Below are 18,468 nucleotides of genomic sequence, written 5' to 3' on the forward strand. Positions count from 1 at the left end.
CATCGGAAATGTGCATTATTAAATAATGAGTTTCTCCATTTATTGTTTTCATTTTGTTTACAAGCGTGCGTGTAATGAGGGGAGAATCGCAGGAGTGTAAATTTCAGCCGATGAATTCGGTCAGTACATTGAACTTGTGGACTTGAAAGAGCCACAATTGCGCCTTAGGGTATGGAGTCCAGGCCTGTCAGCTAATTACGGTGATTAATATGTTATTACTTGATCTTCTTATTGGCAGTAGTTGACTAATCTACCAGTGAACCGTTTCATATTGAATAACAATGCCGCAGCAGAATGAGTCCAGATAGTGTAATTATTTTAAGTGGACACTTGTATAATATGTGCTCGTCTATGTGTGCTATAAATTTTGAGGCTCAATAACCTGCTATGTTGGGTGGTTGCCATTTCTGCCAATTGTGGGTTTAAAAGATTGATGGATTTTTGTAAGCACATGTTGACTTGCTCATTTGTTTCAGTCTTCACAATACATTTTTCAATAAACACAATTTACATGTCATGTACTGTAAATGGCTTTAAACCAGTAAGTACTAATAATAATGCTTCTATGGCTCTAGGCATGGTTCAGAGGTTTAGCCTAACATTTCCAGTGTGTTAGGTTTGTCTTTTGGAGATAACCGTACTCTGGTAGGATTTTGGAGGCCGTTTGTATAAATTTGAATCTCAAGTACGGGGAACATTTTTACTGAATTTTAATTCCAATGGTGTAATGATAACTAAGAACTCATATCTAAACATGTATGCATCAGGTCAAGGTACATGCATATTCATAATAATATTAGCATATGTTTTCAGGGAAACTCAGGACAGTTATGACAAGCCTATATTTTCATATTCAACTCTGCTGTGTTCAAGGACTGTTGAATAATGCAAAAATCACAAAAACTTTTTTTTAATGGGGGCAAACATTTTTTAATGTTCCAAAAAAAGATTTACAAAATAAATACAGCAGTGACTCTGAATATCAATATACGAGGAAAAGTAGCTGGAGTCTCAAGGCAGTCTCTCCTTTTGGTAAGCCACTCAGTGACCTTTGACCTTTAACCTCTTGCCTCAGGGAGGAGGATGAGTTCTCAGAGCTTCGTTCCGACCTCAGCCACAGCCAGCCAGAGGCCAACGAGGACGGGCACAGCGTGGACCAGGACCAGAACTCTGTGTCCATGCCGGAGAACCAGTCCACTATGGTCACTGCAGACATGGGTGAGACCAGCCCCCCCCCCCCCCCCCCCCCCCCCCCCCATCCTGAGCGGGTAGTGAGCATCCTGGAAGCACAAGTCATTAATAGAACACCTAGGACCTTCATAAAGACAACTTCTCTCGAAATAGGAGGTCGTTTTGTTTCATTAGGCAACTTTTGTGGTCATGTGATGTTTTGAATAACTTTGTTAGTTTAGGAGCCATGAAATGTTGACTGTACTCTGCTAATGAGGGAAAGAATAGTATTTACGCATCACACTCAAAAATGTCAAAAAAAAAATGGAGGTATCAGGTTTTTTTAATGATGTGCAAAATTGGGGCAGCCATCCCAGGTATGGCCCGTTAATTAAGCAAACAGCATCCCAGCATGCATTGGGTCCTGTGCAAAAATGATGGGCAGGCATGTTAGCCTGTGATCATGGTTACCGTGGATGCACAAGGAGACCTTAGTGACTTTTTAAATGGGGCGATTGTTGGAGTGGCTTTGAAAGAGAGGTGATTGTTGGAGAGGAGTGATGGTTGGAGAGGAGTGGCTTTTGAAAGAGAGGTGATTGTTGGAGAGGAGTGATGGTTGGAGGGGAGTGGCTTTTGAAAGAGGGGTGATTGTTGGAGAGGAGTGATGGTTGGAGGGGAGTGGCTTTTGAAAGGGGTGATTGTTGGAGAGGAGTGATTGTTGGAGGGGAGTGGCTTTTGAAAGAGGGGTGATGGTTGGAGAGGAGTGGCTTTTGAAAGAGGGGTGATGGTTGGAGAGGAGTGGCTTTTGAAAGAGAGGTGATGATTGGAGAGGAGTGGCTTTTGAAAGAGGGGTGATGGTTGGAGAGGAGTGGCTTTTGAAAGAGGGGTGATTGTTGGAGGGGAGTGGCTTTTGAAAGAGGGGTGATGGTTGCAGAGGAGTGTCTGTGAAAGAGGGGTCATGGCTGACACACGTTTGGTGGGATGAGGGCAGTGACGTGGTGACTAAGCTGGTGTGTCTGAGGTGATGTCAGCACGGAGCTCTGAGGGACCAGCACGGTCGGTGAATGGATCGTAACCGTGGGTAACGGCTTGTCCCGGGACCGTGGCGTCTGCTCGTGAACTCCGACCGCAGGGCGAAGGAGGGGAGGGGGACGAGGCTCGGACGCCTGTAATTTATAACCTGGGGCTGCGTGTGCATCCACTTTAATCTAAGAGAGTGCTGACCCGGGACCCTGTTAAGTGCTTTTACATTCGTTTATGACATTTCGTTTGTGTGCATCGGCTGTGCATCGCCACGAAAGCCCGTGACCTCCGCCGTGACCTCTGCGCAGCCGCGCTGAGAGGCATGGGGGCTGCCTGTTTGCCGGTGTGTGACTTTTATTTTAATTATCATCTCTGTGATGATGTACGAACGTGTTTTCGGTCACGGAAAACTGGTTGAAACCGTTCGGAACGACCTTTGTGCGTTTCTTGGTATTATCTTCAGCCTACGCTGCATAATTTCTTAGGGAGCCATTATCGTTATAGTATCTTTATTTCCCGGTCTATAGCCCTGGATCTTCGCTTTCTCTGGCAATGTTCTGCATTCTTGATGGCTCTGTAGAGGGCGCTTTTGAATTGTACTTGCAGGGTTGGTTAAATACCACATCCACTCAGATTTTTAATTGCATTTGCATTTGCATTGTTTGGAAAATATGCAATTAATTATTCTCTGCCCCCTCTAAAGTCAAGGCGAGGGCGCTCTTTAAAAATCTGCCACGGCAAATTTGCATTTTAATACGCTGTAGTAAGGTTTGTTTGCGTAGGCAATCAGTGACCTTATTGGACATGACAGCAGTAAATTGGCCACGATTCCTGGGCATGATTTTGGGCCTTTTCAACGTGCTTCCTTTGAAGCCAGGCTGTTTTTTCATAAAGCAGGGACTTCAGACCCATTCAGACTGAAGCCTGCAAGGGCACCTTGGGTACTCCTCTACATCAGTTAATTCCAGTTCCCACGAACGGTCCTTATTTCTTAGTGTTACCCTCAGCTCTGACCCTCGGGCTTGACGGGGTTCAGGGGTCGAAGGTCACAGATCCGGCAGGAAAGCATGCTAGCAGTATATGGTGTCTGAACCTCTTGACTGCTTGTTCTGACTGTTAGCTGTGGCTACGTGCTGGTAGGAACGTAAACCTGTGGATCCCAATGGTGTTATCTGTGTTAACAAATGTCATGTTAAATCTGCTTGGTGGTAATGCACTTATTTATTTATTTAATTTTTTTTAGAAGGGGACAGTGTACAACAAAACGCATGTCTTAGAAATAACGAGAGAAGTTGTGTTATATCAGATTTTAGCTAAAAGCTCGTTTCCATCTGTAGTCCCTGGGCAAGTAAATGTAAGCATGAGTACGATAATACAAAATTTTGAAATATACTGAAAATAACAGCCAAACGCATCACGGCCAGAACAGCACTCAAAGTTAATGCATGCCTTTCCGATTTAAAAAGTGCCCGTGTTGGTGCATGAATTGCCCCCCCCCCCAGATAACTGCAGTGACCTGAACTCAGAGCTGCAGCGGGTGCTGACGGGGCTGGAGAGCGTGGTGTGCGGCCGCAAGAAGAGCACCTGCAGCCTGTCCGTCGCCGAGGTGGACCGCCACATCGAGCAGCTCACCACCGCCAGCGAGCACTGCGACCTGGCCATCAAGGTAACGGCGCCCCTCTCGGGCCCCGCCCCCTGCGTTGTGTGTGCGTGCGTGCGTACATGTGTGTGCGCGCATGCATGCATCTTTGTGTGCTCATGACCGAGCCTGGAAAATGAAAGCCGAAGTAAAAGAGCGTGAAATAAAATGGCTGTGCTGCAGTGCGCTGAGTAATCCTGGAGCGTTCAGCGTTCAGCGCGCGCCTGCTCACCCGCCGACGATAACGAGGGCATCAGAGCCTGCGTGCTGACTGCGCTGGGCCCGAGCCTGAGCCGCGTCCGCCCGCCCGCCTGCTCTCTCCCTCCTTCCCTCCTTCCCCTTCCCCTTATTCCCTGCACACACACACAGGTGTAATCAGTGGCACAGGCCCCTGCCGCTCCGCTCAGGAGCCGGAATGGCGGCATTTTCCGTGAATATCAGAGGCTTTCGGGCCCAGGTCCATCGCATTCCCCTTCTGCGCGTTAATCCCGTTTAGTGGTCAGAAAATGAGGGCTTCCCCCGACGCTCGGGGAGTGAGATTATTGGGGAGCGAGAGGGGTTCGCAAAAAAAAAAAGAAGAAGAAGAAGAAGAGGGCCTGATCCCGCTCTTCTGAGCCGACGGAGTGAAGTGTTTTTGGGGTGAGCCACGCGTGAAGGCTCGACGCGCGGCCTTATTATTAGACATTGAGCCGACTGTCACTCACAGCCAAAAGCTATTTCTACATTTCTGCATTTCTTCACACTCCGGCGGCAAACGTGCATGGTGCATGATGGGTAACCGGCAGTGTGGTGCTCTGGACGAACCCCCCCAATCCCCATGTGGCAGCGTGGCATAATGGCTTGTGGGGGGAACCGGGCTTGTTCGTCTGAGTTCGTCTGAGTTTGCAGTTTTTTGATTCCCAGCAGCGGGGGAATAGCACTGCTGTTATACCCTTGAGCTACGCGCTAGACCTGACTCAGTAATTGCCCAGCTGTATAAATGGATTCGCTGTAAAAATGCGAGCAGTGGAAGTCGCTCTGGAGAGGAGCACCTGCTAAATGCATGGAAATGGAAGTGGATGCATATAAAAGATCTGCTGTCCGGAGTCAGGACCGTCCCTCTAGTTCAGCTTGCGTCCACGTTGAGAAAGAGCTTACGGTCTTCAAGATGTTGACTTTTCCCTTGATGTGTGAGGTGGGATGCTTTGCGATTCCTTGAGCCGGTAAATTAGAGATCTCTGGCAGCCTGTCCTTAACAGATTCCTCAGAAGAATCCACGTGACTTTCCCCACATTTACTTTTTTTGTTTTTTTTTTCTCGCTTAAATAAGCATTTAAGCCGAGTCTCTGTTTTTAAACACAGAACACGGTGTGGGGATTATGAAGGGTGATTGATGTGGATCTGGACTAATGGTGATGGGGCCCAGTTTTTGGCTGTCTCCAAGCTCACAAAAAAATCCAGTGAATTATGTTTCCTAACGGACAGGCTTTTAAAGGGATGTGGCCCAGGATCCATGCCAGATCTCACCCCTTTGCTGAGGGGGGTAACTCCAATGATTTGCGATTCTTTGAATTCCGTCTCATAAAACTGACAGACTGTATCGGTTGATAGAAGGCGTTGTCTGAAACGCATCGATCACAGTTAACACTTGATTGATCACCTTTATCAGACTGCAGGCGTCCAGGAAATGGTTGTCCAGGAGTGAAAAGAATTCTTTAAATGTTACTGGTAAGAGGGGGGGGGGGTGTTGCAGGTTTCATTCTCTGTTCAAGCACTGTCTCTGTAGCCTTAGGCAAGCTACTTAACCTGAATCGCTTGTGTTAATATCCGGCTGTAAAGATGGCCTCAGTTGAAGAAATAATATTGATGAGCCGTAAAAACTGCTGGGGACACGAGCAGCCATTTTATTCCTGACTGTGGAAGCAGAGCTGTGATCTGCGTTTACGGGAAGAAGTGGCGGCCCAGATCGCTGGAGGAACATCGCAAGCGTTTGGCCAAAGTTGCGGAAAAGTAATCACTGTCTGCAGGTGCGGTCACCCAGACCACGGTGGGGGGGGGGGGGGGGCATATCTCTCTCCATGTCTTCCACTCTCTCATCTCCATCGTACACATGTTCCCGTCTCTGTCTCTGCTCTGTTTCTACACATCTTTGTTCCGCGCCTCCCGCGCGATACGGTACGACTGCAGGACAGGAAACCGGCCGAATAGCCGCTTGTACCCCGAGAGGCTGAAAGCTGCCCAGCCGTCTGTGTAATTCTGCACCCTCCTAAACTCTGCTTCTCGTTAGTGTGATAGTAGGAAACCAGTGGTCCTCAGAACTCGGTCCTGGGGGACCCCACTGTGTATGCTGCTTTTCATTCCAACCTCGACTGCAATCCCAGAATTTTAACAAGCTGTTAATTTCTCTTAATTAGGTGCTTGTCATGTTTTAGAGCTGGGGTCCTCAGTCTTATCCAGAAAGGGCCAGTGTGGGTGCACACATCTGATTCTACAAATCAAGGTGCTGAGCAAAGACTCCAGTAGGTGATTAGTAGAATCAGGTGTGTGCACCCACACTGGCCCTTTTTGGATAAGCTCTAAAACATGAAAAGCACCAGAAAAATCACCAGCATGCTAAAATTCTGGGATTGCAGTTGAGGTTGGAATGAAAACCAGCACACACAGTGGACCCCCCACGACCGAGTTTTGAGGACCGCTGTAGTAAAGGAACGCACCGGGACCCCGTTTTTCCGCCCCGCAGACGGTGGAGGAGATCGAGGGGGCGCTGGGGCGCGACTTCTACCCCAGCCTGTCGGAGGAGCGGCTGCGCTGGGAGAAGGAGCTGGCGGGCCTGCGGGAAGAGAACGAGAGCCTGACCGCCATGCTGTGCAGCAAGGAGGAGGACCTGAACCGCACCAAGGCCGCCATGAACGCCGTCCGCGAGGAGCGCGACCGCCTGCGCCGACGGGTGAGCCCTGCCCGCTCTTTCACCTTTCACCTTCGCCCCCCTCCCCAAATGTGTTTGTGTGTAATACCGAGAAAAAAAAAAAAATGGATATACTGCTGGATCTTTAGGCTCATCTGATACCCAGCTATGTGTTCTCTGGTCACACTAAAGCTTCTGTCTCCCTGCTGTTGAAACGAAAACATTTCCATTTTGATGATGCATCTCATTAATATTCATGTGGGGGCGTGGCCAACCACAATGCTGTACTTTAGTATAGTACCGGGAACTCCAGCTTCCAAGCAGAACCTCCTGCAGTATCTGGTGTGAAGTGCCTGTGCTGCCATCTTACCATGCTCAGGGCTGCTCTTGCCGCCATTTTGGCCTCCCAAAATGTGTGACTGCTGTCAGGATGGAAGCATTTGGCTCCCTTCCCCTCTGCCCCGAGGCTGCTGGCAGTTTAAACAGGGCTGAAGAGTCTGCTGGCCTGTCTCCCTCTGGGGCTCTCTGTTGGGTGAAGTCGTTGCCGGAGTCAGCCCGTTTTTCCTCGTGCGTACCCCTCTGTTCAGCGAATCCCGGCACAGACGCAGGCCCGTCTGAGGGACATCAGAGCCCTTATCGTCCCAGTTCATTGGATGGCTCGAGCCTTAATAACTTTATTGGCTTTGGTTCATTTGTCGAAACCACAGATTCTACAGTACCCCAGAAATCTTGTCTCCCTACTGCTGTGCTGTTTCTGTACGGCGGTATAGCCCCAAACAACCCTGTTACCAACCGGAACTTTCTATAGTTTAGAATCAGGCAAGCTGGAACGAGCCAGCAGCTGGGTGTCTGGTGAATCTGAAGACTCTGAGCGCTGCGGTTTTACTGTAGAATCTGTAGTTAAACTGTGCGCTGGACCATCTGAGCCTTGTAGTTTTACTGTAGAATCTGTAGTTAAACTGTGCGCTGGACCATCTGAGCCTTGAAGTTTTACTGTAGAATCTGTAGTTAAACTGTGCGCTGGACCATCTGAGCCTTGTAGTTTTACTGTAGAATCTGTAGTTAAACTGTATGCAGGACCATCTGTGCCCTGAAGATTTACTGTAAAATCTGTAGTTAAATGGCTGTGTGTAGGACCATTTGAGAGCAGCAGTTTTGCTGTAGAATCTGTAGTTAAACTGTGCGCTGGACCATCTGAACCCCGCAGTCTAACTGTAGAATATGTAGTTAAATTGGGCCATCGGGAGCTCTTAAAGCTGCCCCAGCTAAGGCTGAATCACAGCGACCGCAGCAGAAACACGGGGCTGTAATTACCGTTGCGCGTGGAGCTCAGCCTTTCAGTTTTGTGGGCAGAAAGTACAAATATAGACACGCAGTTTCTCGGCGTGTCGCTCGACCGCTGTCAGAACCCAAAACCGCGCTCGCCGTCGAGAGGGATTCGTTTCGGCGCGGAGAAGGACGAACAGCAGTGGCGCTTTCTTCTCTCGGCAGAGGGAGCGCCAGTAACGTCCCGTTCATTTTGGAATCGGAGCCCCCTTTCACAGAGCAAAGATAAAGCCGTTACGCACCCAATCGATGAGCCTGCCGCTTGCAGACGCCCAATCAGATCCCAGGGTCCTCCGTCGGCTCTCAGAGGCCGGTTAGCGCGGTAATGGGATTAGCGCTCGGGGGCGCCGGGGTGTAATGCAGGCGCCGCTCGCCGTTCGGGGCTCCGTTTGCGCGCGCGGCTGCTAAAGACGCCTTTGGCGGCGCCGGGAGTTCTCTCCGCTTTACGCCGCCGCGCGTTTTTTCGGCCGGTCCGATCCGTCCGTCTGCCGGTCAGCGCACTCCAGCGCGCTGCTGGTAGCAGCGTAAAAAACGGTCTGCCGCTCGATCGAGCCAGCTGTTAAAGGGTTAAGCCCGTCTGCAGGCGAGTGCGTTAGCGGTCTGCCTGTCACATGACCCACTGAACTGAGGCTCAAAATCTTCGGTTTTTCTGGCTCTCAAAGCCCTGTGTGAAACAGTGACTCTCACCCTGCATTTACTGGGGCAGTGTTTTGCTCGACTGGTGTAAAAATCTTTGAAAACCTCTGATACATTGTTTTTTCCCCAATATGTATCATCGTTTTTCAACCCAACCCAACCCAGTCTTTCTCATGAGTGACCCACAGTCTGGGAAGCACATTGCCTGGAGTGCATTTCTCCCTGTAGAGGAGGCTTTTCCCCAGAGAGGGAGAGAGCTTTCTCTGATGGCTAAACGGCAGTGGGTGCTGTGCATTAGTGCCCATGGGAAACTTAAAAAGCTGAACTTTCAGGCTGTGCAGTTGTCCTTTGATGAAACGAGGAAATTACAGGGATGGCTGAAATTGTATAATTACGGACCGGAGCTGCTTCTCCCGAGCGAACCCATGATTTTCTTTTTTTTTTTCTTCTTCTCTCTTCCGGTCGGCAGCGGGAACGGTGGACGTGTGCGCGACTCAGTCGCGGTCCCTTTTTTTTTGTCCTTCCCGAAAAGCTGCCCCTGACAGGAGCTCCGCTCTGGCACGTTGGAGCCCTGCCCCAAAGCGTTAGAGCCGCGCCCTGGCGCATGACAGCCCCGGAGTGTTTGGGGGGAGAACCCTGCGCTCCTGGAATGCACATGGAACGAACCCGCAGCCAGAACAAACCTTCTGAGGCGATGCCTCGTGTTTTGGCCGAGGACCCATCATGGGGAAGTCCCGGCGGTGGAATGGGTTCGCAGAGCACGTCCACCCCTCCCCGCCCTCTCCCCCCCCACCCTCACCCTCCCAAAATGCCCTTTACGTCCCTGATTTGTAGCACAGCTGGTCTGCCTTTGGAGAACTTCTCCTCAGTAAATGAGCACTGGGTTTTTCAACTGTCACATTGGGACCTGCCACCATTGCAGTGGCCCTGCGTAGAATAGGGATGTCTCTGGCAAAATCTTTGTTTTTTTGTTCTTCCCCCCCGGTCCCCATTTCCTGTAATCCAGCACTGAATCGTACGTAATGGCGAATTATACGGTGCCCTTGCTTGACGGCGGCAGCTAAATCTGATGAAGGATCTAATTAAACGTGCCATTCATTTTCAAATGCAGTAAAATTCCAGCCCGCTGCGATATTACATCCTGCAGCTGAATGATCATTTATTACACCCCTCATTGAGGTTTTAGGGGAGGAGAAAGTGATAGTCAGACGCTTCGCTCTCAACGCTCGTAAAAAAAAAGAGAAAGACAGCATCCCGGGTGTGCTCTGAGAGAGCGTAGCGGTGACTTATGTCTGTTTTCCGTCTGTTTGTCTGTAAACACTGGGAACCCTGGGAGACGCGCTGAAGCTCTGGTGTGCTGCTAGCTGTCTTTGCGCGTTGACTTAGAGCCGGGGAAGAGAAACGAGCCGTGTGACTTCAGCACTGCGAAGCGCAGCCCCGTCTGCTGGGTGCGTGGATGACTCATAAAACTCCGCCTTCAGGGGGCGGGGTCCAGGGGTCTGTTTTGGGGAAAGCCCGTTCGGAGGCCTGGGTTCCCCAGAGCCCCCGGTGTACGGGGTGGTTTGGCGTTGACGCGGTGACCACCGCCTCTCCTCACCGCCCGGCGCCTCTGCGGTGTGACGCAGAGAACGCTCAGGTCAGCGGTGGCCGCGGTAACCGTGTAGCTACATGCGGCATGGCAGCCTGGCAGCTGACTGCGATGCAGGGCACACGTGCAGAGACATACCGCACTCGTGCATGCAGAGTTTGCGTGTGCAGTGGTACCTGGTTCACGCGCGCACATGTGCGCAGACATTGTGGGTGCGTGTTTGGACAGAGATTTTGGGGGGGGTGCTGGGGTGAGGGGTGCGGTGCAGGCTTGTGGGGGGGTACTGAGGTGAGGGGTGCGGTGCAGGCTTTTGGAGGGGTACTGGGGTGAGGGGTGTGGTGCAGGCTTTTGGAGGGGTACTGGGGTGAGGGGTGCGGGGCTGGTTTTTTGAGGAGCGCCAGGGTGATGAGTGCATGCTCTCAGCAGGTGAGAGAGCTCCAGACCAGGCTGCAGAGTGTCCAGGCCACAGGCCCCTCCAGCCCCGGGAGGCTGACCCCCGCCAGCCGTCCCATCAACCCCAGCACCGGCGAGCTCAGCACCAGCAGCAGCAGCAACGACATCCCCGTCGCCAAGGTGAGGGCTAGCTCTGTCTGTACACACACGCATGCTCACACACACACGCACACATGCGCACATGAACACACACACACACACACTTGCACACATGCACACACACTCACATGCACACACACTTGCGCACAGACACACACCACGCCCTATGCACACGCACTATGCACATGCACACATGCACATGCACGTGTGCACACTACATGCAATGAACCTCACCTCCATTTCCGGAACCTGTGTTCTGACAGGTGGCTGAGCGAGTCAAACTCTCCAAGACGCGGTCTGAGTCCTCCTCGACCGAGAGGCCGGTCCTGGGCTCCGAGATCAGCAGCATCGGGGTGAGGAGCAGCCAGCACCAGCACTGTGTACCCCAAAGGGAGGGAGGGAGGGAGGGAGAGAGAGAGAGAGAGAGAGGGAGGGAGGGAGGGAGGGAAGGAGGGAGGGAGAGAGAGATAGATACAATAAAAGGGAGAGAGGGAGAGAGAGGGAGAGAGGGAAAAGAGGGGGATGAGAGTGACAGAGAGGGAGAGGAAGAGCAAAGAGGGTGTGCAAGAAGGGAGGGAGGCAAAAAGAGAGGGGAGGATGAGAGCGAGAGAGCGAGGGACAGAGAGTGGAAGGCAGAGAGGGAGAGGGAGGGAGGGAGAGAAATGCTGGTGGATATTAATAGCTGCAGTGTCTCTCTGGCGGAGGGTGGGTTTGAGGGGGCGGGGCTACGAGCCTGTCACTCAGCCGTCAGTGATTCCGCTCCTGGCTGCTTTCCAAAGACGGGCGTCTCTGACACAAAAGGTGACTTCATCCTTCAGCCCCCACCCCGGAATCGAGAGGAAACGGACATTTTCTCACCGGTAGAAACCGCGATTGGCCCAATCCCCGGCCCGCCCCCTGCGACAGCTCGACGCTGCTCGTCAGAAAATTACGCTCTCGTCTTTCTCTTCCCCCCTCGCTCCCCCTCTCTTTCCTCCCCTGCTTTTTTGGTGAGCTGACTGTTACAGGAGGCCCGTGGTTCTCATCGACCGTCTGGGCGCGAAAGAAAATCAATGGTAACGATTCGGGGGGTGTTTTTTTTTTTACGGAAAGCGAAGCCGCTGATCTCGCTGATCTCTGTCCGTAATGCTGTGTGTAAAACGGGAACGCAGACAGCCAAAACTCCACCGAGACCAGCCAGAGACTGGTTATGTAAGGAACTCAGAAGTAATTGCATTCAAAAAGCACAACCCCCCCCCCCCCCCCTCCCCCAAAGGTACAGCCTGCTGAATTAGTATCAAATCACACTAAGAGCCATTTCCTAAATCTGTCTCCCCATACATCTCGAAGGGGGGGGGGGGGGGCGGCTGAACACAGAACCTTTAGGTGTGTAGATGTGTAGGTGTGTGTGCGTGTGTGTCGGTGCCTGCGTGTGTGTGTGTGTGTGTCTGCATGTGTGTGTGTGTCTGTGTCTGCATATGTGTGTGTGTGTGTGTGTGTGTGTGTGTCTGCATATGTGTGTGTGTGTGTGTGTCTGCATGTGTGTGTGTGTCTGTGTCTGCATATGTGTGTGTGTCTGTGTCTGGATGTGTGTGTGTGTGTGTTTGAACTTCGCTTGACCCTGCCCCCGTCCTCACTGAAGTGCTGTCTTACCCTGTGCTCCTGCAGGTGTCCAGTAACGTGGCGGAGCACCTGGCTCACTCCTTACAGGACTGCTCGAACATCCAGGAGATCTTCCAGACGCTGTACTCGCACGGGTCCGCCATCTCCGAGAGCAAGATCCGCGAGTTCGAGGTGGAGACAGAGCGGCTGAACAGGTGCGGCCCGTAGAGTTTAACGCACACAGCTCGGCATTCTGGGTACTGTAGTATTACAAAGAGCCAATGGCACAGGAGCTACAGCTGCACTGCACATGAATTGGTTCTAAAAAGGAAAGGCCCCCGACCACACACACACACACACGCGCTCACACGCACGCGCTCACACACACGCGCTCACACGCACGCGCTCACACACACACACACACGCGCTCACACGCACGCGCTCACACACACACACGCGCTCACACGCACGCGCTCACACACACACACACACACACGCTCGCACGCGCTCACACACACACACGCACGCACACACACACACACACATACACACACATACGCTCACACACGCTCACGCTCACACACACACACACACACACACACACACACACACACACACACACACACACACACACACACACACACACACACACACACACACACACACACACATACACACACACGCATGCATGCACCACTGCCAGGGTTAAAAGTGCTGTGGCCGAAGACTCTCTCGCGCGGTACTTTTCCAGAAGCTTCTCTCCCGGAGCGCTGCCTCTTCTGTCCTCCGAGCTGGAGCCCCACCCGCCGTCTGATGAATGAGGCCCTCAGTTTTTTTTTTCCGCCAGGAATATTTATTCAGAGATTAAATATTTATGCGGGCGAGTGCAGGTAGAGTTTTTTTTAAGCCAGGGTTTGGAATTTATGTTTGCTCCCCCCCCCCCCCTCTCGAAAGTGTTCTATTTGAAGGCAGAACCAAGTCAAGGGAAATTATGGTCTTCACTGCTAATCATGGACTTACACGGGGATTTAACTCCACAGCAGGAATTACGAGGGGAACACGTTTGATACAGCGCTTCACAGATCTCCGTTAAGCGAAAACCGGAGGCAGAATTTTGTAGCTTTCTCAAATGCGGATTGAACTTTTAAACTTGAACTACGAGAATGCCTCAGAGTTTCTCTGCTCTCGCGGTGGCTAGGGAGAAGACGTGTTCTGTGGTTCTGCATACAATGCAGTTTTAAGATGCAGATGAATGCGGAGGAATAAGTGCGGTCTGCGTGCGGTCTGCGTGCGGTCTGCGTGCGGTCTGCGTGCGGTCTGCGTGTGGTCTGCGTGCGGTCTGTGTCCGGTCTGCGTGAGGTCTGCGTGCGGTCTGCGTGCAGTCTGCGTGCAGTCTGTGTGCGGTCTGCGTGCGGTCTGTGTGCGGTCTGCGTGCGGTCTGCGTGTGGTCTGTGGGCGGTCTGCGTGTGGTCTGCGTGTGGTCTGCGTGCGGTCTATGTGCAGTCTGCGTGCAGTCTGCGTGCGGTCTGCCTGCGGTCTGCGTGCGGTCTGCGTGCGGTCTGCGTGAGGTCTGCGTGCGGTCTGCGTGCGGTCTGCGTGCGGTCTGCGTGTGGTCTGTGCGGTCTGCGTGCGGTCTGCGTGTGGTCTGTGCGGTCTGCGTGCGGTCTGCCTGCGGTCTGCGTGCGGTCTGTGTGCGGTCTGTGTGTGGTCTGTGTGTGTCGGGTTGCTGGTCTTCTGACCGGCGCTGGTTGTTGTCGTTGCAGCCGCATCGAGCACCTGAAGTCGCAGAACGACCTGCTGACCATCACGCTGGAGGAGTGCAAGAACAACGCCGAGAGGATGAGCATGCTGGTGGGGAAGTACGAGTCCAACGCCACCGCCCTGCGGCTCGCCCTGCAGTACAGGTCAGAGCCCCGCCCCCTTCTGCTGCTCACGCCCCGCCCACCTCCTGCTGCTCATGCCCCGCCCACCTCCTGCTGCTCAAACCCCGCCCGCCTCCCGCTGCTCACGCCCCGCCCACCTCCTGCTGCTCACCTGCTCGCTTACTGATCGGTTTGTCTAACCGAAACGCACGCAGCCCCACCCCGCACAGGTGTGTCATCACGTCTGACCGCACCAGGGTGAAGAGAAATACCAGCCCTCACGCACCAACCTGCCCGATTCCCCCAGCCTCCATCTGCCACGACATGCCAAACGGTTCAGTGAGCGTGACCGTGCCGCGCTTCAGGGTTAAGCCTTTTCACCGCTCTGCTCTCTCTCTCTCTCTCCCCTTCTCCCTCTCTTTCTCTCTATCACTCTTTCCCTCCCTCCCTCTCTCTCCCCCCTCTCTCTCTATCACTCTTTCCCTGCCTCTCTCTCTCTCTGTCTCCAGCTCCCTCTCTCTCTCCCAGCCTCTCTCCCTCTCGCTCGCTTCCCCCTCACTCTCCCCCTCTCCCTATCTCTCTCTTTCTCCCCCCTTCTCTCTCTCTCTCTGGAGAAAAGCGTTTTGAAATGAGGAAAACCAGGGAGAGAAGAAAAAAAAAACATCATCTGTTGATGATTCCCCCCTCTCTTCCCCTCTGCAATCAGAAACTCAATTTTTAAGCGAGATTGCTTTCCCCCCCCGACCTCCCATAGCTGTGACACTGCCCCCCCAAGCCCCCCCCCCCCCCGCCTGGGGCCCCCCCAGCCGAAATTCCCTCAGAGGTGGTAATGGAGTGCGTGGCCCCGCCGCCTCGTTAGGGGGCTCTTATAATTATAATTAGGCTTCATTCACTGGGGTCGACGGCCTCCTCGTGAGACGCCGTTCTTGGGAAAGCGATTAGCATTGCGTTAGCGTGGCCCGTCTCGTCCGCGGGCCAGCGAGCGTTCGTTGGGCGCGTCCGCTCCTTTCCCAGATAAGACGGGGTCTGGACGCAGCTAACGGCGGTAATGAAGCAGAACGTTTCCGTCTGAGAGAGAGCCGAAGCGCTCACCCGCCACCATGCCGCCGTTTCCGCCGCGCTCCGTAAGCGAAGCTCGTTAGCCGCTACGGAACGGTGTTGTCGGAAAGGCGGCGAAGGCGTAAAAAAAAAACGGCCGCGGCTTTCCGCTCGTCGTCGAGGTCGGCGCCTTCCTAACAACGGTTGTCTCAACCGGTATTTGTGTGTGTGTGGGGGGGGGGTGGGTCGTCGTGTCCCCGTGTTGCCGTGGCTGCATGGCGATTTGGGGGCGGGGCTTGGTTTTCTGCGGAATGATTTGTTTGTCTCATTTTTTATCCGTTGGCCCGTCAGAGGTTACCTCACCTGTCCGTCTGCAGGGGACTCCACCCCCTTAATGGGGCTGTCATTTGTGTTAGGGGAGTGGGGGGGATTGTGATGGAGTTTCGTCCAGAGCGACTCTGATGTTGGGGAGATTGATAGACCCAGGCGGTGGAGCGAGAGGAGATTATTTTTCGTTTGTGGGACGGCCACTCGCGACTGCGGCAGGCTCCGGTAAAAGAATACGTGGAAGAAGTGACTTTACTCACCGAATGAGGCCCTTGTGTTTGGAAACAGCCACGGGGGAGAGAAACAGGTGCGTTTCGGTGGAAGAATTGGACGCGGTGTTCGCCGCACAGCGGCTCGTCTCCACGGCAGCAGTGATTCTGCAGAAACTCTGGCGCGTTAGACGGTCATCCCCTCTCCTCTGCTGCCGCTCGACCAGTCTCAGCTTGTCGCAGGCTGGAGCCGAGATCTCCAAACAAACACGCGCACCTTTCTGTGTTCGCACGCCAGTAACACCGCCCCCGCCTTGGGCTGTCATTCCACAGCGGAGAGAGAGCAGTCATCAGAGCCCCGCCCCCTGCCTAAGCCCCGCCCCCTATACTCTGCCACCCCCAAAGCTGTCCCTTATAGTCCCACTGATTGCCTTTTCTAATTCGTAATGGAAGTTTGATAATACCAGTTCAATCTGTGGAAAATCTTGCTGAACTCAGTGGAGGCTGAGAGTGTGTAAGTGAATCGGAGTGAGTGAATCGGAGCAAGTGAATCAGTGCAAGTGAGTCAGTGCGAGTGAATCGGAGCGAGTGAATCAGTGCAAGTGAATCGGAGCGAGTGAATCAGTGCGAGTGAATCGGAGCGAGTGAATCTGTGTGAGTGAATCGGAGCGAGTGAATCAGTGTGAGTGAATCGGAGCGAGTGAATCAGTGCGAGTGAATCGGAGCGAGTGAATCTGTGTGAGTGAATCGGAGCGAGTGAATCAGTGTGAGTGAATCGGAGCGAGTGAATCGGAGCGAGTGAATCGGAGCGAGTGAATCGGAGCGAGTGAATCGGAGCGAGTGAATCGGAGCGAGTGAATCTGTACGAGTGAATCGGAGCAAGTGAATCAGTGCAAGTGAATCAGAGCGCGAGTGCTGAATCGCCCCTCCCGCTCTCTCCCGCAGCGAGCAGTGCATCGAGGCGTACGAGCTGCTGCTTGCCCTGGCGGAGAGCGAGCAGAGTCTGGTGCTGGGCCAGTTCCGGGCAGCGGGGGTGGGGACCGTGGGTAAGTACCCGCCCACCCGACACGGACACGCCCCCCCAGGGCCGCGCGGCGCTCTCTAATCAGCGCTGGCTTGTCTCTGAGCACGATGACCGATGGGTGAACCCGCATCAGGACACCACCATCAAAAGAGGGCGAAGAAAACCCACCCGCACGCACACACGCAGTCCTCCAGGCTGCTGAACATCCGTCAGCGGTGCCGCGGGACAACAGAGCCGCTGGCCACGCCCTCTAGCTGTAGCACTTGTGTTTCTGTAGCTGTTTTTCCAGCTCTGTTTTCTCAGAGGCGGGACTTGCTGAATGCGTAGACAGCAGTCTTTCACTGGGTCTCGTCTTGGCTCGCTGTGTCTCACTGGGCCTCATTTGTGTCTCATTGGGGCTCTTTTAAAAAAATGTTTTTAATGATTCTCATTTGTGTCTCTTGTCTCTTATTTTGTCTTGCTGTTTATCATTTACATCTCATTTGCTCCAACTGTGCTTCATTGTGTCTCATTGGGTCTGATTTTGTCTTGCTGTGGCTCATTTGTGTCTCCTTGGCTCTTACTTTGTCTTGCTGTTTCTCATATTTCTCAACTAGATGCAACAAATTATGTTTTGTTGCATCTAGTTGTGTCCCGTTCCATTTTGCTGTGTCTCAGTGCATCTCAGTGTGTTGTGTATGTCGAGTGACCCCTGACCCTTTTGCTTGGCCCCAGGGGACCAGGGGGGAGACGAGAGCATCACGCAGATCCTGAAGCGGGCCCACGACTGCCGCAAGGCGGCGGAGAACGCGGCCAAAGACCTGCTGACGCGCCTGGACGGGAGCTGTGGGGCCGCCTTCGCCGTGACCGGCTGCAGTGTGCAGCCCTGGGAGAGCCTGTCCTCCAACAGCCACACCAGGTGTGTGTGTGTGTGTGTGTGTGTGTGAGAGAGAGTGTGTGTGTGAGAGAGAGAGAGAGAGTGTGAGTGTGTGTGTGTGTGTGGGCATGTGCACGTGTGTGTGTGCGTGTGCGTGTGAGTGTGTGTGTGTGTGGGTGTGAGAGAGAGAGTGTGTGTGTGTGTGAGAGTGTGTCTGTGCGTGTGTGAGTGTGTGTGTGTGTGAGTGTGTGCATGTGTGTGGGCATGTGCACGTGCGTGTCTGTGTGAGAGAGAGAGTGTGTGTGTGTGTGTGTGTGTGTGAGAGAGAGTGTGTGTATGAGTGTGAGTGTGTGCATGTGTGAGGGCATGTGCACGTACGTGTCTGTGAGAGAGTGTGTGTGTGTGTGAAAGAGAGTGTGTCTATGTGTGTGTCTGTGTGTGCGTGTGCGCATCAGCTTCCTGTTGTGCTCAGGGCTGTGTGTGTGTGTGTGCGTGTGGGCTGTGCTCAGGGCTGTGTGTCTGTGTGTGTGAGAGACAGTGTGTGTGCGTGTGGGCTGTGCTCAGGGCTGTGTGTCTGTGTGTGTGAGAGACAGTGTGTGTGTGTGTGTCTGTGTGTGCGTGTGGGCTGTGCTCAGGGCTGTGTGTCTGTGTGTGTGAGAGACAGTGTGTGTGTGTGTGTCTGTGTGTGCGTGTGGGCTGTGCTCAGGGCTGTGTGTCTGTGTGTGCGTGTGGGCTGTGCTCAGGGCTGTGTGT

General features: G+C 53.2%; 1 protein-coding gene across 4 annotated transcripts in view; it reads left to right on the top strand.

Moving 5' to 3' along the window:
- mcc (MCC regulator of WNT signaling pathway) overlaps window positions 1-18,468 on the top strand; it is a 90,224-nt gene that overhangs the window by 53,124 nt on the left and 18,632 nt on the right. For 3 of the 4 annotated variants that reach the window (XM_035391957.1, XM_035391961.1, XM_035391960.1), the window contains 9 exons: window positions 1,076-1,218; window positions 3,696-3,859; window positions 6,552-6,758; window positions 10,690-10,839; window positions 11,082-11,171; window positions 12,466-12,614; window positions 14,163-14,303; window positions 16,781-16,881; window positions 17,574-17,757. In XM_035391957.1, coding sequence (XP_035247848.1) covers window positions 1,076-1,218; window positions 3,696-3,859; window positions 6,552-6,758; window positions 10,690-10,839; window positions 11,082-11,171; window positions 12,466-12,614; window positions 14,163-14,303; window positions 16,781-16,881; window positions 17,574-17,757 — 1,329 coding nt within the window. The remainder of the gene's footprint in view (window positions 1-1,075; window positions 1,219-3,695; window positions 3,860-6,551; window positions 6,759-10,689; window positions 10,840-11,081; window positions 11,172-12,465; window positions 12,615-14,162; window positions 14,304-16,780; window positions 16,882-17,573; window positions 17,758-18,468) is intronic. The other variant, XM_035391958.1, reaches the window with a different exon arrangement.

This window comes from Anguilla anguilla, chromosome 14 (genome assembly GCF_013347855.1).
Source record: "Anguilla anguilla isolate fAngAng1 chromosome 14, fAngAng1.pri, whole genome shotgun sequence".
Lineage (NCBI taxonomy): Eukaryota > Metazoa > Chordata > Actinopteri > Anguilliformes > Anguillidae > Anguilla > Anguilla anguilla.